Genomic DNA, 20,290 nt, shown 5'->3' on the forward strand with positions numbered 1-20,290 from the left:
TACAGTTAAATTCCTGTGAACCTATGTTAGACTGCATTAATGGAGGAATCGGTTATATGCAAATGATCAAATCTAATGTGAAGAACTGAGAATTAGGCATGACGATCCAAATTAAAAGAGAGGTACTGTATAAAGATGGCTTACTTGGAAATGAAAAGACATTAAGTTATTTTCCACTGAGGTCAGCTATAGAATGACTTGCTAGATCTAAGTGTGAAAGATGATGGACTAGACAGCCTTTTCCCATTACCTTGGAGGATGCAGTGGAAATGAAAGCTGACCCACTATGTCACTCCCCATAGGTATGCAATCATTCTCGTCTAAATTGTAATCCCTGTTCTAATCATCCATATCCCAGAAGTGTCTAAGTATCACAGGGATTAGAAAAGAATTTCTGGGGCATGTGGAGTCACTTCTGTACCATTCCTCAGCAAACTCAGAAGTGACAGGAGAGAAATTGGTCCAAGAGGAAAAAAAACAATGTTGTTAAAGGCGACCAGGTAGGTGTCTGAGAAGGCAACAAGTCAGGAAAAGGTAAACAAATCTGAATCTGGACACACATAAAGAACAAGGATCTGTACAAGCAGGAGGACAGAAGCTTGGTAGGTGAGTGTGAACTGAAACCCCTTAGAAATACCAGTTCTCAGGGGTGCCTGGGTGGCTCAGTCGGTTAAGAGTCCAACTTGATTTCTTCTCAGGTCATGATCTCACAGTTTGCAAGACTGAGCTCCCTATTGGGGGCTCTGCATGGAGCCTGCTTTGGATTCTCTCTTTCCCCCTCTCTTCCCTCCCCTACTTGCTCTCATGTTCTCTCTCTCTCAAAACAAACAAATAAACTTTAAAAAAGAAAAAAGAAAAGAAATATCAGTTCTCAGAGCAAACAAGGACATCTAAGCAAATAATCAAGACTCTGGGAATAATTAAGAGATAGAGGGGCAGAGCAAAGTAGCTAAATTAAAAAAAAAAATTAATCAGAACCGAGAGGTATCAAGAATTAAAGGATGGGGTGCCTGGGTGGCTCAGTCAGTTAAGCGTCCACCTCTTGAGTTCAGCTGAGGTTATGATCTCCTGGTTCATGGGATGGAGCCCCAAATTGATCTCTGCACTGCCAGTGAGAAGCCTGCTTGGGATTCTCTCTCTCCCTGTCTCTGCCACTCTTCCACTCATGCATGCACTCACTCTCTCTCAAAATAAATAAACATTAAAAAATTTTTTTTCAAAGAATTAAAGGATAAATTCATTCACTCAGTAATCATATACTGAATACCAATGTTAAATATTGGCATTGTGATAAAACACTGGGGATATAATGATAAACAAGATAAACATGGTCCTTGCCTTTATGGAGATTCTAGTTAGTATCTATTGGAGGGGGCATGTAGAAGGGATGAGGAAACCAATACATGAAAAAGGCAGGCTATAATTTGTTCTGTTGGAAGAACACAATCTGGTGTGACTGCAGAGTACCAAGAGAGACAGCATGGCAAGAGATGACATGGAGAGACAGAGAAGACTGCATGCCAAAAGAATCCACCAGGAAAAAAGAATTGATACTTCATAGTACTAAAAAAATCTTGGATAAATGAGGATCCGCTGCTTCAGCCTAGGAATCTGTGGTCCCCCTGGAAGCATGGGCCAGTTTCCAAACATGGCTATCTGACTACACGGAAAAAAACCAGGCACTTAGCTGACAGGGAGGGTCAGATGGTTCAGAAAAAGAAGTTCCAGATCCTTAGCTGAATCTTGCTTTTTCCTCAGCAACTTATTCACTCCCTACAGTAGGAGATATTGCCCTAGAAAATTCAAAGCTCAAGAGACATAAACATCGATCCTAACTGTAGTATTATACTGGACTCTTTCTGTCTCTTACCCCACCATGTAACCCAATGGCAAATACAGTCAGCTCTACCTTCAAAATATATTCAGAACCCAATCATCTTCCACCACTTCACCATCCCTATATTGGTTCAGTCAACTACTGTCTCTCTCTTGGTTCACTTCAACAGTCTTCTGATTCAATAAAGCAGCCAGAGTCCCTTTGATGACACAAGTTAGATGATGCAATCCTTGTGCTCAAACTCTCCAGTGGCTTCCGATCTCACTCAGCCTTGACAGTGATAAACATGGCCTTACTTGATCTGGCTCCTTTTGTTCCTCCTACTCTTGTCCTTTGATCATCTGATCCCAGTCTCATGTTTTTCACTGATACAAGTATGACAGCCAGAATACCTACCCCAGGGCCTTTGCACTTGTTCTCGCAGTCTGGAAGGTTCTTCTCTAGGTAACTATTTGGCTACTTAACCTTCAGTTTGTAGCTCAAATGACCCCTTCTCAGTGAGACTTTCAAAGATTACTCCATTTAACACTGTATATTTTCCCCTTAACACTTTATATCCTTCCTCTTACTTGCTTTAATTTCTCTGTTGTATCTATCAACATCTGACATATTATTAAAATATTTACTTCTTGGGGCACCTGGGTGGCTCAGTTGGTTAAGCGTCTGACTTTGGCTCAGGCCATGATCTCGCAGTCCCTGAGTCTGAGCCTCGCATTGGGCTCTGTGCTGACAGCTCAGAGCCTGGAGCCTACTTGAGATTCTGCAACTTCCTCTCTCTCTGCCCCTACCCTGCTCCCACCTCTGTCTGTCTGTCTCTCTCTCTCAAAAGTAAATAAACATTAAAAAAAATTTTTTTAATAAAATTTTTTCTTCTTTATTATCTGCATACTCCCAGTAGGCAACATGCAGAAGAAAAAAAACTAGACCAATTTCTTACACCATTCACAAAAATAAACTCAAAATGGATGAAGAACCTGAATGTGAGACAGGAAACCATCAAAACCCTAGAAGAGAAAGCAGGAAAAACCCCCTCTGACCTCAGCTGCTGCAATTTTTTACTTGACACATCTCCAAGGGCAAGGGAATTAAAGTAAAAATGAACTATTGGCACCTCATCAAGATAAAAATCTTCTGCACTGTAAAGGAAACAATCAACAAAACTAAAAGGCAACCGATGGGATGGGAAAAGATATTTGCAAGTGACATATCGGATAAAGGGCTAGTATCCAAAATCTATAAAGAATTCACCAAACTCCACACCCAAAAAACAAATAATCCAGTGAAGAAATGGGCAGAAGACAGGACAGACACTTTTCTAAAGAAGACATACAGATGGCCAACAGGCACATGAAAAGATGCTCAACGTCACTCCGCATCAGGGAAATACAAATCAAAACCACACTGAGATACCACCTCACACCGGTCAGAGTGGCTAAAATGAACAAATCAGGAGACTATAGATGCTGGAGAGGATATGGAGAAACGGGAACCCTCTTGCACTGCTGGTGGGAATGCAAACTGGGGCAGCCACTCTGGAAAACAGTGTGGAGGTTCCTCAAAAAATTAAAAATAGATCTACCCTATGACCCAGCAATAGCACTGCTAGGAATTTACCCAAGGGATACAGGAGTACTGATGCACAGGGGCACTTGTACCCCAATGTTTATAGCAGAACTTTCAACAATAGCCAAATTATGGTAAGAGCCTAAATGTCCATCAGCTGACGAATGGATAAAGAAGATGTGGTTTATATATACAATGGAATACTACTTGGCATTGAGAAAGAATGAAATCTGGCCATTTGTAGCAACGTGGATGGAACTGGAGAGTGTTATGCTAAGTGAAATAATTCAGGCAGAGAAAGACAGATACCATATGTTTTCACTTATACATGGATCCTGAGAAACTTAATAGAAGACCAGAGGGGAGGGGAAGGGGGAAAAAAAGTTACAGAGAGGGAAGGAGGCAAACTGTAAGGGACTCTTAAATACTGAGAACAAACCGAGGGTTGATGGGGGGTGGGGGAGAGGGGAAAGTGGATGATGGGCATTGAGGAGGGCACCTGTTGGGATGAGCACTGGGTGTTGTATGGAAACCAATTTGACAATAAATTATATATAAAATTTTTTTAAATAAAATGTTCTTCTTTATTATCTGCATACTCCCAATAGGCTGTAAGCTCAATAAGGGAAGAATTTCTTTATGCTGTATTTCTTCTACTAGCAAATATTTGTTGAATAAGTGAATGGATTGATTTTGAGTGGATGAAATGAGTTTAATATGTATAAAACCAGAAGTCAAAACTAACCTTTATTATGACACTGCTTTAGAGAGTCACAGGAAAGAGAATTTTAAAACAAAATTTTGTCTCATTCAGTAGATATTTTTGGCAGGAAGCAAAAAAAGTAAACTTACTATAGCCACACATTTCAATCTTTCAGCCTTCTAACAGCCTTCCAGAAAAAGATATTTTTTTCAGTGATCTGATTATTCACGGAATGATGGTACACATATCCCTGTTTTATAATTTATTTAAAAAAAAACACAGAAACAATATAAAAAAGATATACATTAAAAAGTCTTGCACCCACCCCTATCCCTATCTATTCATATCGCCTATTCCTCATACCCATACAAACAGCCACTTTTAGTAGCCTCTTACAGATCCTTCCAGATATCCTTTAAGAAAATAAAAGTGTATGGTTTCTCCCTTTCTTATACAGGATATAGCACAAATACACACTACTCTGTATGTTGCTCTTTTAACCTTATAGTATATTCTGGAAATCTTTCCATATCGATAATTATAGAGCTTCCTCCTTCTTTCCCTCTCTCTTTCCTTTCTTTTCATTTTTAAATAGTTATGGTGACAGACAGAATAATGGACCCCAAAGGTGTCTAGGTGTTAAAACCCAGAACCTATAAATATGTTACTCTACATAGTAAAATAAACTTTGCAAATGAGGTTTAAATTAAGGATCTCAAAATGCAGAGATTATCTTGGATTATTCATGGGCCTAATACAATCATAAGGATCCTTGTATGGGAAAGAAGGTAGCAGGAGAGTCAGAATCATGTTAGAGTTATGTGACCTCAAGCCAAGGAATGTGAGTAGCCCCTAGAATATGGAAAAGACAAGCAACGAATACGCCCTTACAACCTGCAGAAGGAACACCAGTATGGAGACACCTTGTTTTTAGCCCTGTAAGACCCATTTCAGACTGTAGACCTCCGGAACTGTAAGATTAAAAATTTGTGTTGTTTTAAGTCACTAAGTTTGTGGTAATTTGTCACAGAGAAATGGGAAACTAATGCAAAACTCAGATAATATTTAAATGTTTGGCTAGACCATGGTTTATTTAATTGCCAGTGGATGGATAATGTGCATCCCCTATCTTCTGCAATGAATGGCCACGCACATACAGAGCTTCTTGCTTCTCATGTATACAGATAATAGCAACAGAGTAAACTCCCAGAAGATGGATTCCTGTTTTGGAGCACATGCACATCTATAATTTTGCTTGGTGTTGTCACTGTCCTTCACAGAGTCTGTTCTACTTTGCAATCCCACCAGTGTTCAAAGCTAAAACTCAATGATTTTAAACAAACAAACCAAAAAACCATTCTAGTAACACCTTCACCAAAAGACCATGCTTCAACCCCAAGTTACTCTAACACCTACCTGTAAAGGTGTAGCACAAGTATAAACAGTGTTTTGTTGAACTGTCTGTAAATGTTTTATCAAATGATTAGGACCAATGGACCAGCCAAGCTGAAAAAGGAAAAAAAGAAAAGCAGATTTCAGAAAGTGAATCTAACTGTATGTATTAAATCTGATAGAGTAGCTCAGCTTAATGTAATTATTAAACATATGTAATTCTAAAATGTTCACTCTATGAAAGTAGTGTAGTTATTAGTATTTGCTCATCATTGCAACACTGTTCTGTGGGAAAGTTTCCCACTGGAGTCACTAAACTCTGTCTTCAGAAGGTAAATAGTGCCCACAATCATTATAACCCTTTTCTTTTCTAATTCGCTACTTCTTAAGGTCTAAACACTCATAACAAAGCTTATTTGAATTAGATAAAAGTAACTCTGAATGAGGGCCTAAGGGACTCTTCCATAATTTGGTTCTGCAGGCCCCATTTTTGATACTCCTTGCTTCTTGCCATGTTCAGGATAGGGCTGGTTGGAAGATAATCAAGCTTCAACTGGGTGAATTGTTAATGTATTACATAGTGCAGTGCTTAAGTACATAAATTCTGAAGCTGGATTGCCTGGCTGGCTTGAGTTTATTAGCAGTATAACCTCAGGCAACTTACTTAACTTCTCTTACTAGTTTTATTATCTATAAAATGAGGATAATAAATTATACTCACTTCATAATGCCATTATGAGAATGAGTATGTGTAAAGCACTTAGAACCTCGCACATAGTAAGTGCCAAAATATTAGCTATTATTATGTATTATATTTTTCCTCCTTTTTTATTAATCTGCAATAATCTGAACATTCTTTGCAAAGAAGAGTGCCATTGGTTGGTTACTTATAAAATGAAAAATGACTATTTTTCTGCCATTTGCAATAACATGGATGGAGCTACAGAGTATTATGCTAAGTGAAATAAGTCAGAGAAAGGCAAATACCATGTGATTTCACTCATTTGTGGAATTTAAGAAACAAAACAAATGAGCAAAGGAAAAAAAGAGAGACAGAGAGAGAGAGAGAGACAAACCCAAGAAATGGATGTGTAGCTAGAGAGAACAAACAGAGTGTTAGTGGACGGGAGTGGAGGTGTGGGGGGATGGGGTAAATAGGTGATGGGGATTTAAGAGGGCATCTGTGATGAGCACTGGGTATAGTAATGAAGTGATGAATCACTAAATTCTATACCTGAAACTAATATTACACTGTATATTAACTAACTAGACTTTAAATAAAATTTTAAAAAACTTAAAAAAAAAAGAAAGAAATGATTAGGTCTCAAAAAGGAGAAAGGTCAACAGGAAAGCTGAATGAGTAAACAAAAGGTCAGTAAGTACAAAAACCTGGGAAAACTGAACATATATGCATTTAACGCACACACGCACACACACACACACTTACACACACTCTCTCACTCTCTCTCTGCAAGAAGTAAAATATGTGTCTGTTTTCAAGCAATTATTCTTTTGCATCTTACCTTCCAGCCAGTTACACTGAAAGTCTTTCCGGCACTTCCTATCGTTATTGTTCTCTCCCACATACCTGGAAAAGTAGCTAAACCGGAAGAAGAAAAAAAAAAAGGTTAAATAATTGCTTTCCAATCAATCTACATTCAGTATAACTTAAAAACATAAATGTAGTATAATGCAGTCGGTATATTTCAGTAGGTTTTTTAATTTTTTAATGTTTATTTTTTGAGAGAGAGAGACAGAGCTTGAGAGGGAAAGGGCCAGAAAGAGAGGGAGACACAGAATCTGAAGTAGGCTCCAGGCTCCGAGCTGTCAGCACAGAGCCCAATGCGGGACTCGAACTCATGAACTGTGAGACCATGACCTGAGCCAAAGTTGGATGCTTAACCAACTGAGCCACCTAGACGCTCCTATTTCAGCAGGTTTTTAAAATATAATGTAACTTTAAGCCAAACATAGTTGAAAATGTCACAGTGCTTAAAAATACTGTATAGTATGTGATAGATTAAATAATGTTAACTAGCAAAATCACTTCCAGGGTCAGAAGTGGCAGAGGTGTCAGTAGGCAGCGTTCTGGGCAGTGGTTGCACAGTCGTGGCGTGGCACCTGGTGCTCAGTGTCAGTGGTAGCTGTGCATTCACTAATACTGCACTCTTCCTGTGGCACCATTTTGATTGTGGTCCTGACCATTGTTGACTCACCTCTACTCTGCCCCTTTTCCGAGTCTACCTCTACAGGATTCCTAAGACAATGTTTCTTAAAATGTGGTTCTCACACCAGTACTAGCAATATCAATGGGGAACTTGTGAGGAAGGCAAACTATTGGACCATATCTCAGATCTCCTCAATCAGCAACTCTGGGGGTAGGGCCCCGCGATGCATGTGTGCATGTGTGTTTTGCTAACAATTTTAAGATATATATCCCACACCATAAAATTTACTTATTTAAATTGTCTAATGCAATGGTTTTTAGTATATCTGCAGAGCTGGGCAACCAGTTTTAGAACATTTTTTCACCCCAAAAGCCCATACCTTTTAGGTATCACCCCTTAACATCTCCGTGGCCAATAGCCCTAGAACTTGTCTGAATGGAGTTTATTTGGCATACTTATTCTCTCCATAATGCACACCACAGTCTTCTTATACTTCAAAACATCAGCCAGCACTTCAGCACTATGCTACGGGGTCTATTTTAAACAACAAAATCACCATGAAAAGGGCACTTGTTTATAGTATAAGCTGAAATTGTTTATAGTATAAGCTGAAATAAGGCAAAGTGTTGCCTTGTTGACCTCAACTGAGAATACACATATTAGGTGACTCAAATTTTTTGCCCCTCTTGGCACGTCTGTGAATGAAGCGCTGTGAGTATTGACTTTGAAGTTACAAATAGATTTCTGCGAGTAGGTGATTCACAAATATGGATTCCACAAATAATGAGAAATGACGGTGTAAACGTTTTCAAGTGATTGACATCTTTAATAAAATCATTCATTCACATACTCATTTGCTTATCAAACATTTATTACCAATGACCAGGTCCCAGGGACTAAGCCATGTCTAAAAGAAACAAAGATGAGAAAAAAGCACATCCTATCTTTGAAGAGCTTATGGTCTAGCGGGGATGGGAGAAAAGTAAAACAACAGTCATATACAGTGTGTAAGTGCTGTAATAGTAAGCGGCATGGAGTATCATGCGAGGACAGAAGGTGTTAGGGGTAGCTTTCTGCAGCCAGTAAAGCTTAAGCTGAGACCTGGAAGACCATGTAGACTTCTGCCAGTCAGAGAAGGGGAGGAAAGGTATTTGGGGCAAAGAGAATGCAGGTAAAATCATACAGGTATAAAATGCAGGAGCTTGTGAATTCTGCCCCAAATTGGTAAATTATTCCCTTGTTAATCTTCGGAGAGTGCTACCTATGCTGCTCTTTGTTCCCTTTTTTTAATGTTTATTTATCTTTTAGAGAGAGCGCACGAGCGGAAAAGGGGGAGAGAGAGAGGGAGACACAGAATTGGAAGCAGGCTCCAGGCTCTGAGCTGTCAGCACAGAGCTTGACGTGGGGCTTGAACTCATGAACCACAAGATCATGACCTGGGCCAAAGTCAGTGCTTGACCAACTGAGCCACCCAGGCGTCCCCCTATGCTGCTCTTTGTATTCCTCAAGTAGTTTAGATGTTAAGTTCTTCACATGCAATCCCATGAGTTTTTCACTTGTTTTTCAGAGGTACAGTAGATACTCTTGTATTGTTCTAAGAGTGTTGGTATACATAAAGAGAAAACAAATAGCCATTTCTGTGTGATCTAAGCTACTGTTTCCTTAATCTTCTCATATACAAGTCAAGTGGCTACTAAAATGTAAGGTAGCTAAAGAAATTTCCAAAATGGAAATTCATACATAATCAGTCCATTGTGAAATACCTGCCAATATCTGTAAAGGTAGGAAAACTACATAAATCAGGATGTTATAATTGTATTCTCTGTGGAGTAAAACAAAACCCAAAAATAATAAATAAAGAAAATATTTAGAGAATTCAAAGAAAGAATATTCTAACATTTGATATAAATATCCTATCGTTTCAAGTTTTGAAACAGTTCTAGTATTCCAAAAGAATACCATGACACATGTCCCACTTTCCTATTTGACCAGAGAAAATCTAAACTATGTATAATGCAGAGTATCACCTCTTTTAAAGTAATAATATGTATCCAAAACCCGGAAAGTCTATTAGTAAACACAATATTTAGAAATAAGTTCTTTAAGGGGCACCTGAGTGGCTCTGTCGGTTAAGCATCTGTCTTCTGCTCAGGTCATGATCTCACCATTCCCGAGTTCCAGCCCTGCGTCAGGCTCTGTGCTGAAAGCTCAGAGCCTGGAGCCTGTTTCAGATTCTGTGTTTCGCTCTCTTTCTCTGCTCCTCCCCTGCTTGTGCTCTGTCTCTCTCTCTCACAAATAAATAAACATGAAAATCAGAAATAAATTCTTTGAAATTAAGAATTACCCAGAGAAACGAATACAATCCTAACATGTTTTCTTAAGTTATATCCAAAGGAAATCAAAACCACCCACATGTCAAATGTAGGTTTCATTCACAAAACATCAATGTAATAGTTTTGGTATAATATTTTTTTGAAAACAGCTAAGCAATTTTGATGGCTATTTTAGCCATTTTAAAAAATGGATGTCTTTTTTCAAGCAGTAAGCTAATCAACTGAATAACTTACAAGGAATTTTATATTATTTGTCTAAATGCCAAAAGATTAGTACATCAATATAAATGTATTAATATCTTTTTTTTTATAGAAGAGAGGTTTCTCTGTTGACTGACATGTCATTTTACAGAAATGCAGAGACATCATTTGAATCAAGAATCTGATCCAAGAACAAATTCTACTACTTCATTAAAAAGGGCCCTAAGGAATTTTTTTAAAACATCTGGATGTTCATATCCTCTCCGAGACTTGGGGAGCCACAGAAATTAAAGCAAACAGGTAGAACAGAAGACCAGTGTGTGAATCTAGAAGAAAAAAAAATCTTTGCATGTCTGATCATTTTTAAAAAATGGTACCTAGGAGTGCCTGGCTGGCTCAGTTGGTAGAGCATGCCACTCTTGATCTGAGGGTTGTGAGTTCAAGCTCCATGCTGGACATAGTGATTACTTACAAAACACAACCTAGGGGCACCTGGCTGGCTGGCTGGCTGGCATGTGAATCTTGGTCTCGGGGTTGAGTTCAAGCCCCATGGTGGTCGTAGAGATTACTTACAGTCATAAATAAAAGTAAAAAGGAAAACTGATATCTAGTATTAAGCTTAGGTTGCATTTGTATCTGAAAGGCAAGTGGTCATTGCACTTCTCATTTATGACCCGTGGTCCTTAAATCAGCTGCAGCAGCAATAACAGTTATTTACAGGTGGCTTAGGCTTCAACAGAAGTCAGATAAAGATTATAGACAGAAGGAAGAGTGCTACCCCAGGGAAAATGGCCTCAGTGAAAGCATGAGGGTGATGCTAATTCACGATGTATGGCTGGAAAGCTTTATTGTGTTATATTAAAGAACTACTATCACACTCTGCAGATTAATGGAATAGTCACTTTGCATCTTTCGTGTATTCATATTTGATAGAATACCTAAGTTTTCATGGAACCAAACCACTCCCTAAATAATGAAATAGTGAATTCATTTTTTTTTCTTGTTTTAACTTTATGGGCTGTTATAACAACTAAAATATCTGAGTTAAAAATACAGGTCTTGGGGCACCTGGGTGGCTCAGTCAGTTAAGCGTCCAACTTCAGATTCTGTGTCTCCTTCTCTGTTCCTCTCCCACTCACACTCTGTATCTCTCTCTCTCTCTCTCAAAAATAAAGATTAAACATATATATTTTTTTAAATATATAGGTCTTGATATCTTTAGCAAGTAATATGTGTTACACTTTTACTACGAAGGGCTTATATGAGGTTTAAACAATATAATAAAGGTTTAAACAATAACTCAAGATCATTTAAAGTTATCTATTGAAAAATATTGCTGAACTTAGTTAACTAAAACTCTAAGGATTTGAGACATTATCACTTAGAAATGAATATGTGTTGAGTACAAAATTATATTTATTAATTAGCTAGATGCCTATTCCTCTATTTAATTGTTAAAAATTACAAAAAAGGGGTGCCTGGGTAGTTCAGTTGGTTAAGTGTCCGACTTCAGCTCAAGTGATGATCTCATGGTTTGTGAGTTCAAGCCCCGCATCAGGCTCTGCACTGACAACACGGAGCCTGCTTGGGATTCTCTCTTTTTCTCTCTCTCTCCGCCTATCCCCCAATCTCTCTCAGAATAAATGAACTTAAACATTTTTTTTTAATTACAAAAAATAATTATTTGTCTATGTTGACCTGATTTTCAACTGGGAATAGTTCAATGATCTGAAACAGAGGTCATCAACAAAAAGGGTGAACGAAGGTGAACTCTGATGCAATTTTGACATGAAACAGCAGTTTGCTATGTTGAGGCACCGTGCCTTGCACATCTCTGGCTGCCTTCTCTGTTTATTAATTCTCCCTGAGAAAATTCTCTTCCATGGGTTCCACCACCAACAAAATTTTGATGACTGCCAAAACCCTTTCCCCTCATGATTTGATCCTAACTGTCAGGCCTATAATTCTACTTGTCTCCAGACATCTTCTCTTCTAGGCCTCATAGAGACTGAAACTTAGCAAGACTAAAGAAAGCATGAGAGGCAGGAATATTCCTTACTCCCCACAGAGCTGCCCCTCCTCTGTACACATCCACCTCTGCTTACAGACCTCACCACTGCTGAAGGGGCTGGGCCAGAGATTTCAGAACCCACTGGCTGGTTCCCTTCCCACCTTCAGATGCTATACTCTGCCCTATTGTTGACTTCTAAATAGCCCACTTGTGTCAACTCCACTGCTAGGGCATCTAACTCACTTCAGGTCCTCGCCTGTAACTGGTTCTTACCTTATAAAACAAATCAAATCAAGGAACCCATTCCCTTGTCTTGGTACACCTCCTGCAGTAGTTCTCAAATTATGCTTCACTGGAACTTTGGTGATCAAATTAATGTGTAGAATTTTTTTTTTAATCAATTTTAAGTTTTCCTCCATGAAATTTTCTCAAGCACCTAAAGTACTACCATTTATCTGATAGTGTATGCTACCAACAGTGAAACAAATGAACATTTAGTGAGAGGCAAAATCAGAAAAACTCTGATATGTCTGTATCAATGGCTCTTTGTACAAATATGCACACAACCGGGATTTTTATATTGACTCCTTCTAATTATTAAGTTTCTATTAAGAAAATTGCTTCTCGTTTCAGGATGGAAGGCAACATATCTCTACAATGTGAACATTGTGGCTTCAAGGTGCTCTATGCTAACATTGAGTTTCAGAACCACTTACCTCCTCAACAAGTTTAAACTTTGTTCTCATAATCAAGATTGTCAGAATTACTCTACTTTTCCATTATCATCTGTGACTGTTATAACATATCCTTATAAACCACTTGCCCTAATCTTAAGTATATCTTGATCTGTTATGCCTTCTTGCCTCAGTCCACATTAGTTTATCTGATAGGAATTTTAATGTTTTTAATTTTTAATTTTTATTTTTTGAAGGAGAGAGAGACAGAGCATGAGGGGGGGAGGAGCAGAGCAAGAGGGAGACACAGAATTTGAAGCAGGCTCCAGGCTCTAAGCTGTCAGCACAGAGCCTGATGCGGGGCTTGAACTCACAAACTGTGAGATCATGACCTGAGCTGAAGTCAGACGCTTAACTGACTGAGCCCCCCAGGTGCCCCCTGATAGGAATTTTATTTGTACCTCTCTGCTTAACAAATTCCATCTTTTGCCCACTCCTCTGTTGATCTTCTCAAGCAGCTGCTTTGTCCTCCATATTTCTACACTTTAAAACATACCACAGGGATAATTATGATATATGAAACAACTATTTATATACAAGCGCACTAATTTATTTATTGATATCTGCCACAGTGATTTCAGTTTTTCTTCCCTTATCTCCTTCATATTTCCTATTCATTTCTTCATCAATTACTTTCTGATTACCTAACACGTGCAAGATCCTATCCTAGAAACTGCACATTCAGAAGTCACTAAAACAAACAAATATCCTATGTTCCAGCAGGTTAGAAGTAAACTATATAGAAGTAAACTATATATATTATTATAATAGAAAAAACAAAACACAACAACAAAAAAAATAAAGCAAAGCAAATTCTGGAATAAAGACTTATAACTATCTTAAATGTGGCCATAAAAACTGGTATCTGAATAAAGCCCTGGGGGAGATTGAGCCATGTGGGTATTTGGGGGAAAAGTGTTTCCAGGCATAGAAAGGGCAAATGTACAGACCCAAAGGCTGCAACCCAGCATATAGTCTTATGGTTGATATCGGTTTAGATAACCCCAGAAGACACCGAGGCAGGGTGTCTTGGGAGATGGCAGGGTAGTAATGATGAAACCTCAGGCAAGAGCCAAGCAGCAATAGCTTACTCACCCTGCAATTTTCTCCTGTCGACTTGGCATTTTGGCAACTTGCTCAGCAGAGACAGTCCAACTTGGGAACAAGTAAGCTCCCTGTATCTTATGTACCATGTAATAGATGCATTCTTGATAAAAAGCCAACGATATGGGCAAAAGTATAACTTCTCTGGTTTCATACCCTTATAGTATGATCCAAAAATCTCTTCCCCAAAGTTTGTACTGCTTGTCTTTCAGTCTGTGTATTAATTCACTCAAACACCATTTATCCAAATCCCATTTAAGTGCTCACACAGACCGATACCCATTTCAAGGACTATTTTAAAGCTGTTCTGGGATCCCTTCCAATCAGTTGTTCCACATGTGCCCAAACACATTTAGATTTGTGACTCTATGTAATAATCAGTACCTATTTTTACATGTTTATTTCCAGTATATACAAGCCATTCATAAACCTCATCACTGATGCAGAGTGTGTCATATTTGATGCAAAGGTCAGCAATTACTTGGAGTTCTTCTTTGGTATATACCTATATGTATTAAAGAAAACAAAAGAGCACAGCCAGTTATGATTCAACATGTGAGACAATGATAGGTCAGAAGACTGTATAAAGAGATCAAAGACTCACCTTGCCAATGGGGTTATGTGGAGTATTCAGTATAATCGCTTTGGTTTTGGAGTTAAACTTACTTGCCAGTTCTTGAGGATCCAATGTCCAGTCAGAACTAGACCATTTTTTCCCATCGACAGGTTTCTATGTATGAAGAATCAAGATGTGATTTAATCCAATTAATTCATGTTTGCTGTCTTACAAATAAATAACCTAATGGCACAGGGTGGCGGGGCAGAGTAGAGAAAGGCATGGCAAAGGTAACTGAATAAATGACTAACAAAGAAAATAGAAATAACTAAGCTTTCATTCTGCCTTAAGTGCCCAAGAGGACTTAAGTCTCATGCTCACACCTAGTAAATGGGAAAATAAACTCTGTCAACATAAACAGCTGTTAAAGTATGTACATGCCTTCAAAGGAGCCAGCTATAACTATGGTTAACATGTCTGAGACTGTAAGACTACTACAAGATTCTGTGATTCACCTTAGTGTATTACTTATTATAGTAAGATGTTTAAAAAAGACAATAGTAGCATACTTTATTAAATTCCTTAGTAGCAAAATTAAAAAAAATAATTCATTCATAATTCTGAGATCAGACGAGATCGGGCACATTCAGGGTGGTTTGTCCTTAGACAATTCATTCATAATTCAACAAGCATTTATAAAGCACCCAGCATATACCCTACACTGTTAGTCACTAGGGAGCAAGGCTATAAAAGTGAGTTAGAAATGGTCTCTGGAGTGCCTGGCTGGCTCAGTCGGGTGGAGTGTGCAATTCTTCATCTCAGAGTTGCAGGTTCGAGCCCCATGTTGGGTGCATATTACTTAAAAATAAAATCTTAAAAAAAAAAAAAAGAGGGGCACCTGGGTGGCTGAGATGGTTGAGCATCTATTTTACTCTTGATTTCAGCTCAGGTCTTGATCTCAACGGTTCATGGGTTCGAGCCCCACATCGGATTCTGTGCTGACAGTGTGGAGCCTGCTTGGGAGTCTCTCTCTCTCTCTCTCTCTCTCTCTCTCTCTCTCTCTGCCCCTCCCCTACTCCTGCATGTTCTCTCTCAAAATAAATAAACATTAAAAATGAGAAAAAAAAAAAGAATTGGTCTCTGATCTGGTGGTGTTCATAGTTTATGGGGGAGACACATAACCACAAAAGAATGTTACATATAGTGTGGATATTGATACAACAGAGACACATGGCAAACACAGGATAAAGCAATAACAGCTGCCCCCTTAAAGATGTTGATTACCTTCAGCCATTGTAGAGATACACAGTAAATCCCAAAATGTAATAAAAGTAGAAACTTCATCAGTGACAAAGCAATTCTGTATATTTTCAAAGCATCTTAAAGTATATGTATCGCATTGGCAAACTTACAGGTCTTAGGGGAATAAAAACAGGTGTTGCTCCAGCCATTCTCACCATGGGTTCATAGCAGTCATAGAAAGGTACTATTACTATGACCTAAAATAAAAACCAAATAAGAATGTAACATATCAATCATTCATTCATTTAAAATATATTGTGTACCTTCTATGTGTGAGGTGCTGTCCTACATGCTGAAATGCAGCAATGAAAGAACTGGCCTTCCTTGCCTTCATGCCTGCCTCTTCATGGGAGAGGACATGGAAGAGACGTTAGAGACAGATGTGTCCAGGGAGTTCCGGCTCTCTTAATGAGATCCACAGAAGGGCTTACAGTGGGGATTCTTGAAATTATATGCAAAACTTTACATGTGCCTAGGTAGATTTTTCTGAGGAAAGAGGCCATAATTCCCATCACATCCTCCAAAGAATGTTCCAGCCAAAAACATGAAGAATTTCTTTAAATTTTAAATGACAAACAAACAAAAAAATCAGAGAGGGGCAGAAGCAAAAGACTCTGAGGAAAGATAACAGCAATGCTCTCCATTATGGAGAACTAATTTATAAGTATTATCCTGAGAATAAAGATGTTTCTCTTTGGTCAAAAGCACTCCAAAACAAATAGTGGACGCAGGGAGACTAGTTAAGATGCTACTGTTATTGTCTGATACCCTCAGTTTCCCTCTGGTGACTTATACCTAGCTAGATTCAGTCTTTTTTCCCAATCTCTTGAGATATATTCCTTGTTCCTTTGCCCCTACATGCTCTCTCTCTCAGTCACCCGTGGGCTGGCTTTTAGGTCAGTGGGCCAATCCAACCAGTCCCTTTGGTATTCCACCCAGAGTCCACCAGCTTGGATCTAAGTAAGCATCCCTGATTTTTTACTTTTCTGTAAGGAAAGTCTGAACACATAATTTATATCTTTTATGTATATTCAATTTTTATTATCTTTTTAAACCTAACAATATTACATGAAAACTTCATTTAATTACAGTTTTAATATTTATTATCTTTTAAGGAATTTTTTTTGATGTTTATTTATTTTTGAGAGAGATAGAGGCAGTGCGAGAGGGGAAGGGCCAGGGCCGGAGGGAGAGGGAGACACAGAATCTGAAGCAGGCTCCAGGGTCTGAGCTGTCAGCACAGAGCCTGATGTGGGGCTTGAACTCACGGACCAGGAGATCATGACCTGAGCCGAAGTTGGACACTTAACTGACTGAGCCACCCAGGCGCTAACCCCCACCCCCCACTGTTTGTTTTTTTTTTTTTTTTTAATATTTATTATCTTAATGGCTATTTGGGAGTCTACTGAATTCTAAAATAAGTTTGAATCGTTTTCTTATATACATAACAATGCTATATTTATTTGTATGTGTAGTTTCTCTATTTTTAAAAAATGTTTATTTTGAGAGAGAGAGAAAAAGTGCAGAGAGAGGCAGAGAGAGGGAGAGAGAGAATCCCAAGCAGGCTCCACACTCACTGCAGAGCCCAATGTGGGGCTCAATCCCACAACTGTGAGACCACGACCCACACCAAAATCAAAAGTCAGATGCTTAATTGACAGAGCCACCCAGGTGCCCCTGTAGTTTCTCTATTTTTAAACAGTTGAATAAATTCACATGATTGTTATTTTGCTAGATCAAAGAGTTGAAACATTTTTAGGGCACATTATACATACATACAGTCAAATTGCTTTAGGAAATTGGATAACTATAATTTCCTAAGTCAACACTAAGTTGTCTCACTTAACTTTTGTTGGCTAAATTAGTGATATCTAACTGTTGCTCCAAATTTTTTTTTTTAATTTTTTTTTTTTTCAACGTTAATTTATTTTTGGGACAGAGAGAGACAGAGCATGAACGGGGGAGGGGCAGAGAGAGAGGGAGACACAGAATCGGAAACTGGCTCCAGGCTCTGAGCCATCAGCCCAGAGTCTGACGCGGGGCTCGAACTCCCGGACCGCGAGATCGTGACCTGGCTGAAGTCGGACGCTTAACCAACTGCGCCACCCAGGTGCCCCTCTCCAAATTTTTTTTTAATGTTTATTTATTTTTGAGAGAGAGACAGAGACAGACAGAGCATGAATGGGGGGAGGGGCAAAGAGAGAGGGAGACACAGAATGTAAAGCAGGCTCCAGGCTCTGAGCTGTCAGCACAGAGCTTGATGTGGGGCTCGAACCCACAAACTGTGAGACAATGACCTGAGCCGAAGTCGGATGCTTAACCAACTGAACCACCCAGGCACACCACTAACTCTTGTTCTAAATTTGCACATTTAATGTGTATTTCATATGATGTGAAGTAACTCTTCGAGGCCTTTCTCACTAAAGTCACATAAGGCTGTTACATTCTAAAGCCCCTTCGTTTCTACTAGTCATTCAACTCACATGGAGTACCTACTATACAATCTGCTATGTTAGGTGTTAGGTAATGGGAAGTACAAAGAAATGAACTTTGTCTGTTCCCTCTGGGAATGGATCTTTCCCTCAAGGGAACTGTAAGCTCGTAATTAGTCTGTGAAATTCTCAGGGACCAAGATGACCTATCTTTGAACCCTAGTGAGAAACCTAGTACCTGATTTGAAGTGAGATATAAAAGAAAACTGGGAGGAAGGGAGGTAAAATTGAAAGAATATACTTGATATTCTTTGCTGTAATTTCTTTATTTTTATGATGGGAATAATTCCCCTCACTTTCTGAAGAGTATTTATTGAGCACTCAGTATTTTAGGGGCTGGCAGTATAGCAATAAACTTTCTACTGTGAGAGACCATAAACAAGAAAAAAACAGAAGTAAATTAGATAATTTCAGATAATAACAAATACTATAAAGAAAATAAAACAGGTCAATGTGACAGAAAGTGACACTTGTGTGATTTCAAAATATCAGATACAGTGATCAGGGAAGAAAGAATAAAGAAGGTCAAGGGCTGAGCCTCTGGGATGCAAACAGAGGAAGCAACAAAGGATTAACAACATCAAAGAATGAGATAAAACTTTCAACTATTTTACAGGATTAAAGGAGATTATGTATATGAAAGTGTAACTGCACTTCCTTAAGATGTTTCCTTAAGTAGCTTATTGTCTGGCATAATAGAGAGAATTAGAGATGTAAAAGAGGAACATAATACAATGTAGTAGCAGTATCTTTTATGTAAGAGGTACAGAGAGTGCCATGAGAGTTCAAAGAAAGGAATTAACAACATAGATCATGGTAAATATTCAGCAGTGCCTCTCTGGAGTTTCCCAGGCCTACATTAGCAGAGTCAATCACTTCTTTCTGTCACTACTGTAACATACACACACATTCTTATTCACCTGCTTGCGAGTCTATCTCCTCTACTAGATGGGGAACTCCTTCCACACAGAAACTGTCTTTTAAATTTTTTTTTTTTAATGTTTATTTATTTTTGAGACTGAGAGAGACAGAGCATGAACAGGGGAGGGTCAGAGAGAGGGAGACACAGAATCTGAAACAGGCTCCAGGTTCTGAGCTGTCAGCACAGAGTCCAACGCGAGGCTCGAACTCACCACAAAATCATGACCTGAGCCGAAGTCGGCCACTTAACCGACTGAGCCACCCAGGTGCCCCAGAAACTGTCTTTTAAAAATCTCCCATAGTGCCTACTATGGGAGATCCTCAGTGATTTCTGAATGAATGAAAGAGGTCAGGAAATACTGAAGCAGGGGTATTGGAATGATAATGGGGAAAGAGTCCCAGTACTAAAGCAGAAATCACTCAACCTTCTTGTTACACATCCCTCACATGCTGCTGCTAACAGTGCCGGGCACAAAAACACACTGACGAAATACTGGCTGACTGAGTTCAGATAAGGATAATTTTAGTAGTGCAAACTAAAGATTCATTTTCCCCACCATGGTTGGCCCCTTCCACTTACCCTTCTCTAGATAGGCTATAGAAATAAGAATGAGTCACATGCAGCAAAACAGATGAATCTCACAGACATAATGATAAATGAGAGAAGCCAATTCAAGAACATACTGTGTGATTCCATTTATATTACATTAAAGAGCAGGTAAAATGAGCCTATGGTGATAGAAGACAGAAGAGTGGTTACCTCTGGGAGAATATTAACTAGGAAGAGGCATAAGGGAGCCTTCTGGGTGCTGGGAATGTATTATATCTTCATCTGGCTGGGGTTACATGGATATATGTATATATGTAAATATACACACGGGTAAAAAATTTATCAAGCTGTACACTTAAGATCTGTGAATTTTACTCATATGCATTACACTTCAAAAATAATTAAAAACAGTGTAAAATAAGT

At 38.7% G+C, this 20,290-nt stretch overlaps 1 protein-coding gene across 1 annotated transcript in view; it reads right to left on the reverse strand.

Annotated features, from left to right (window-relative positions):
* The window catches only part of KYAT3 (kynurenine aminotransferase 3), a 71,406-nt gene that overhangs the window by 10,876 nt on the left and 40,240 nt on the right, over positions 1 to 20,290 (reverse strand). Inside the window, exons 6-10 of the mRNA XM_043575514.1 lie at positions 16,015 to 16,101; positions 14,651 to 14,776; positions 14,431 to 14,551; positions 7,019 to 7,095; positions 5,520 to 5,609 (exon numbers count right to left, since the gene is read on the reverse strand). Of these exons, the coding sequence (XP_043431449.1) occupies positions 5,520 to 5,609; positions 7,019 to 7,095; positions 14,431 to 14,551; positions 14,651 to 14,776; positions 16,015 to 16,101 (501 nt within the window). The remainder of the gene's footprint in view (positions 1 to 5,519; positions 5,610 to 7,018; positions 7,096 to 14,430; positions 14,552 to 14,650; positions 14,777 to 16,014; positions 16,102 to 20,290) is intronic.

Source organism: Prionailurus bengalensis, chromosome C1, assembly GCF_016509475.1.
Source record: "Prionailurus bengalensis isolate Pbe53 chromosome C1, Fcat_Pben_1.1_paternal_pri, whole genome shotgun sequence".
Taxonomy (NCBI): domain Eukaryota; kingdom Metazoa; phylum Chordata; class Mammalia; order Carnivora; family Felidae; genus Prionailurus; species Prionailurus bengalensis.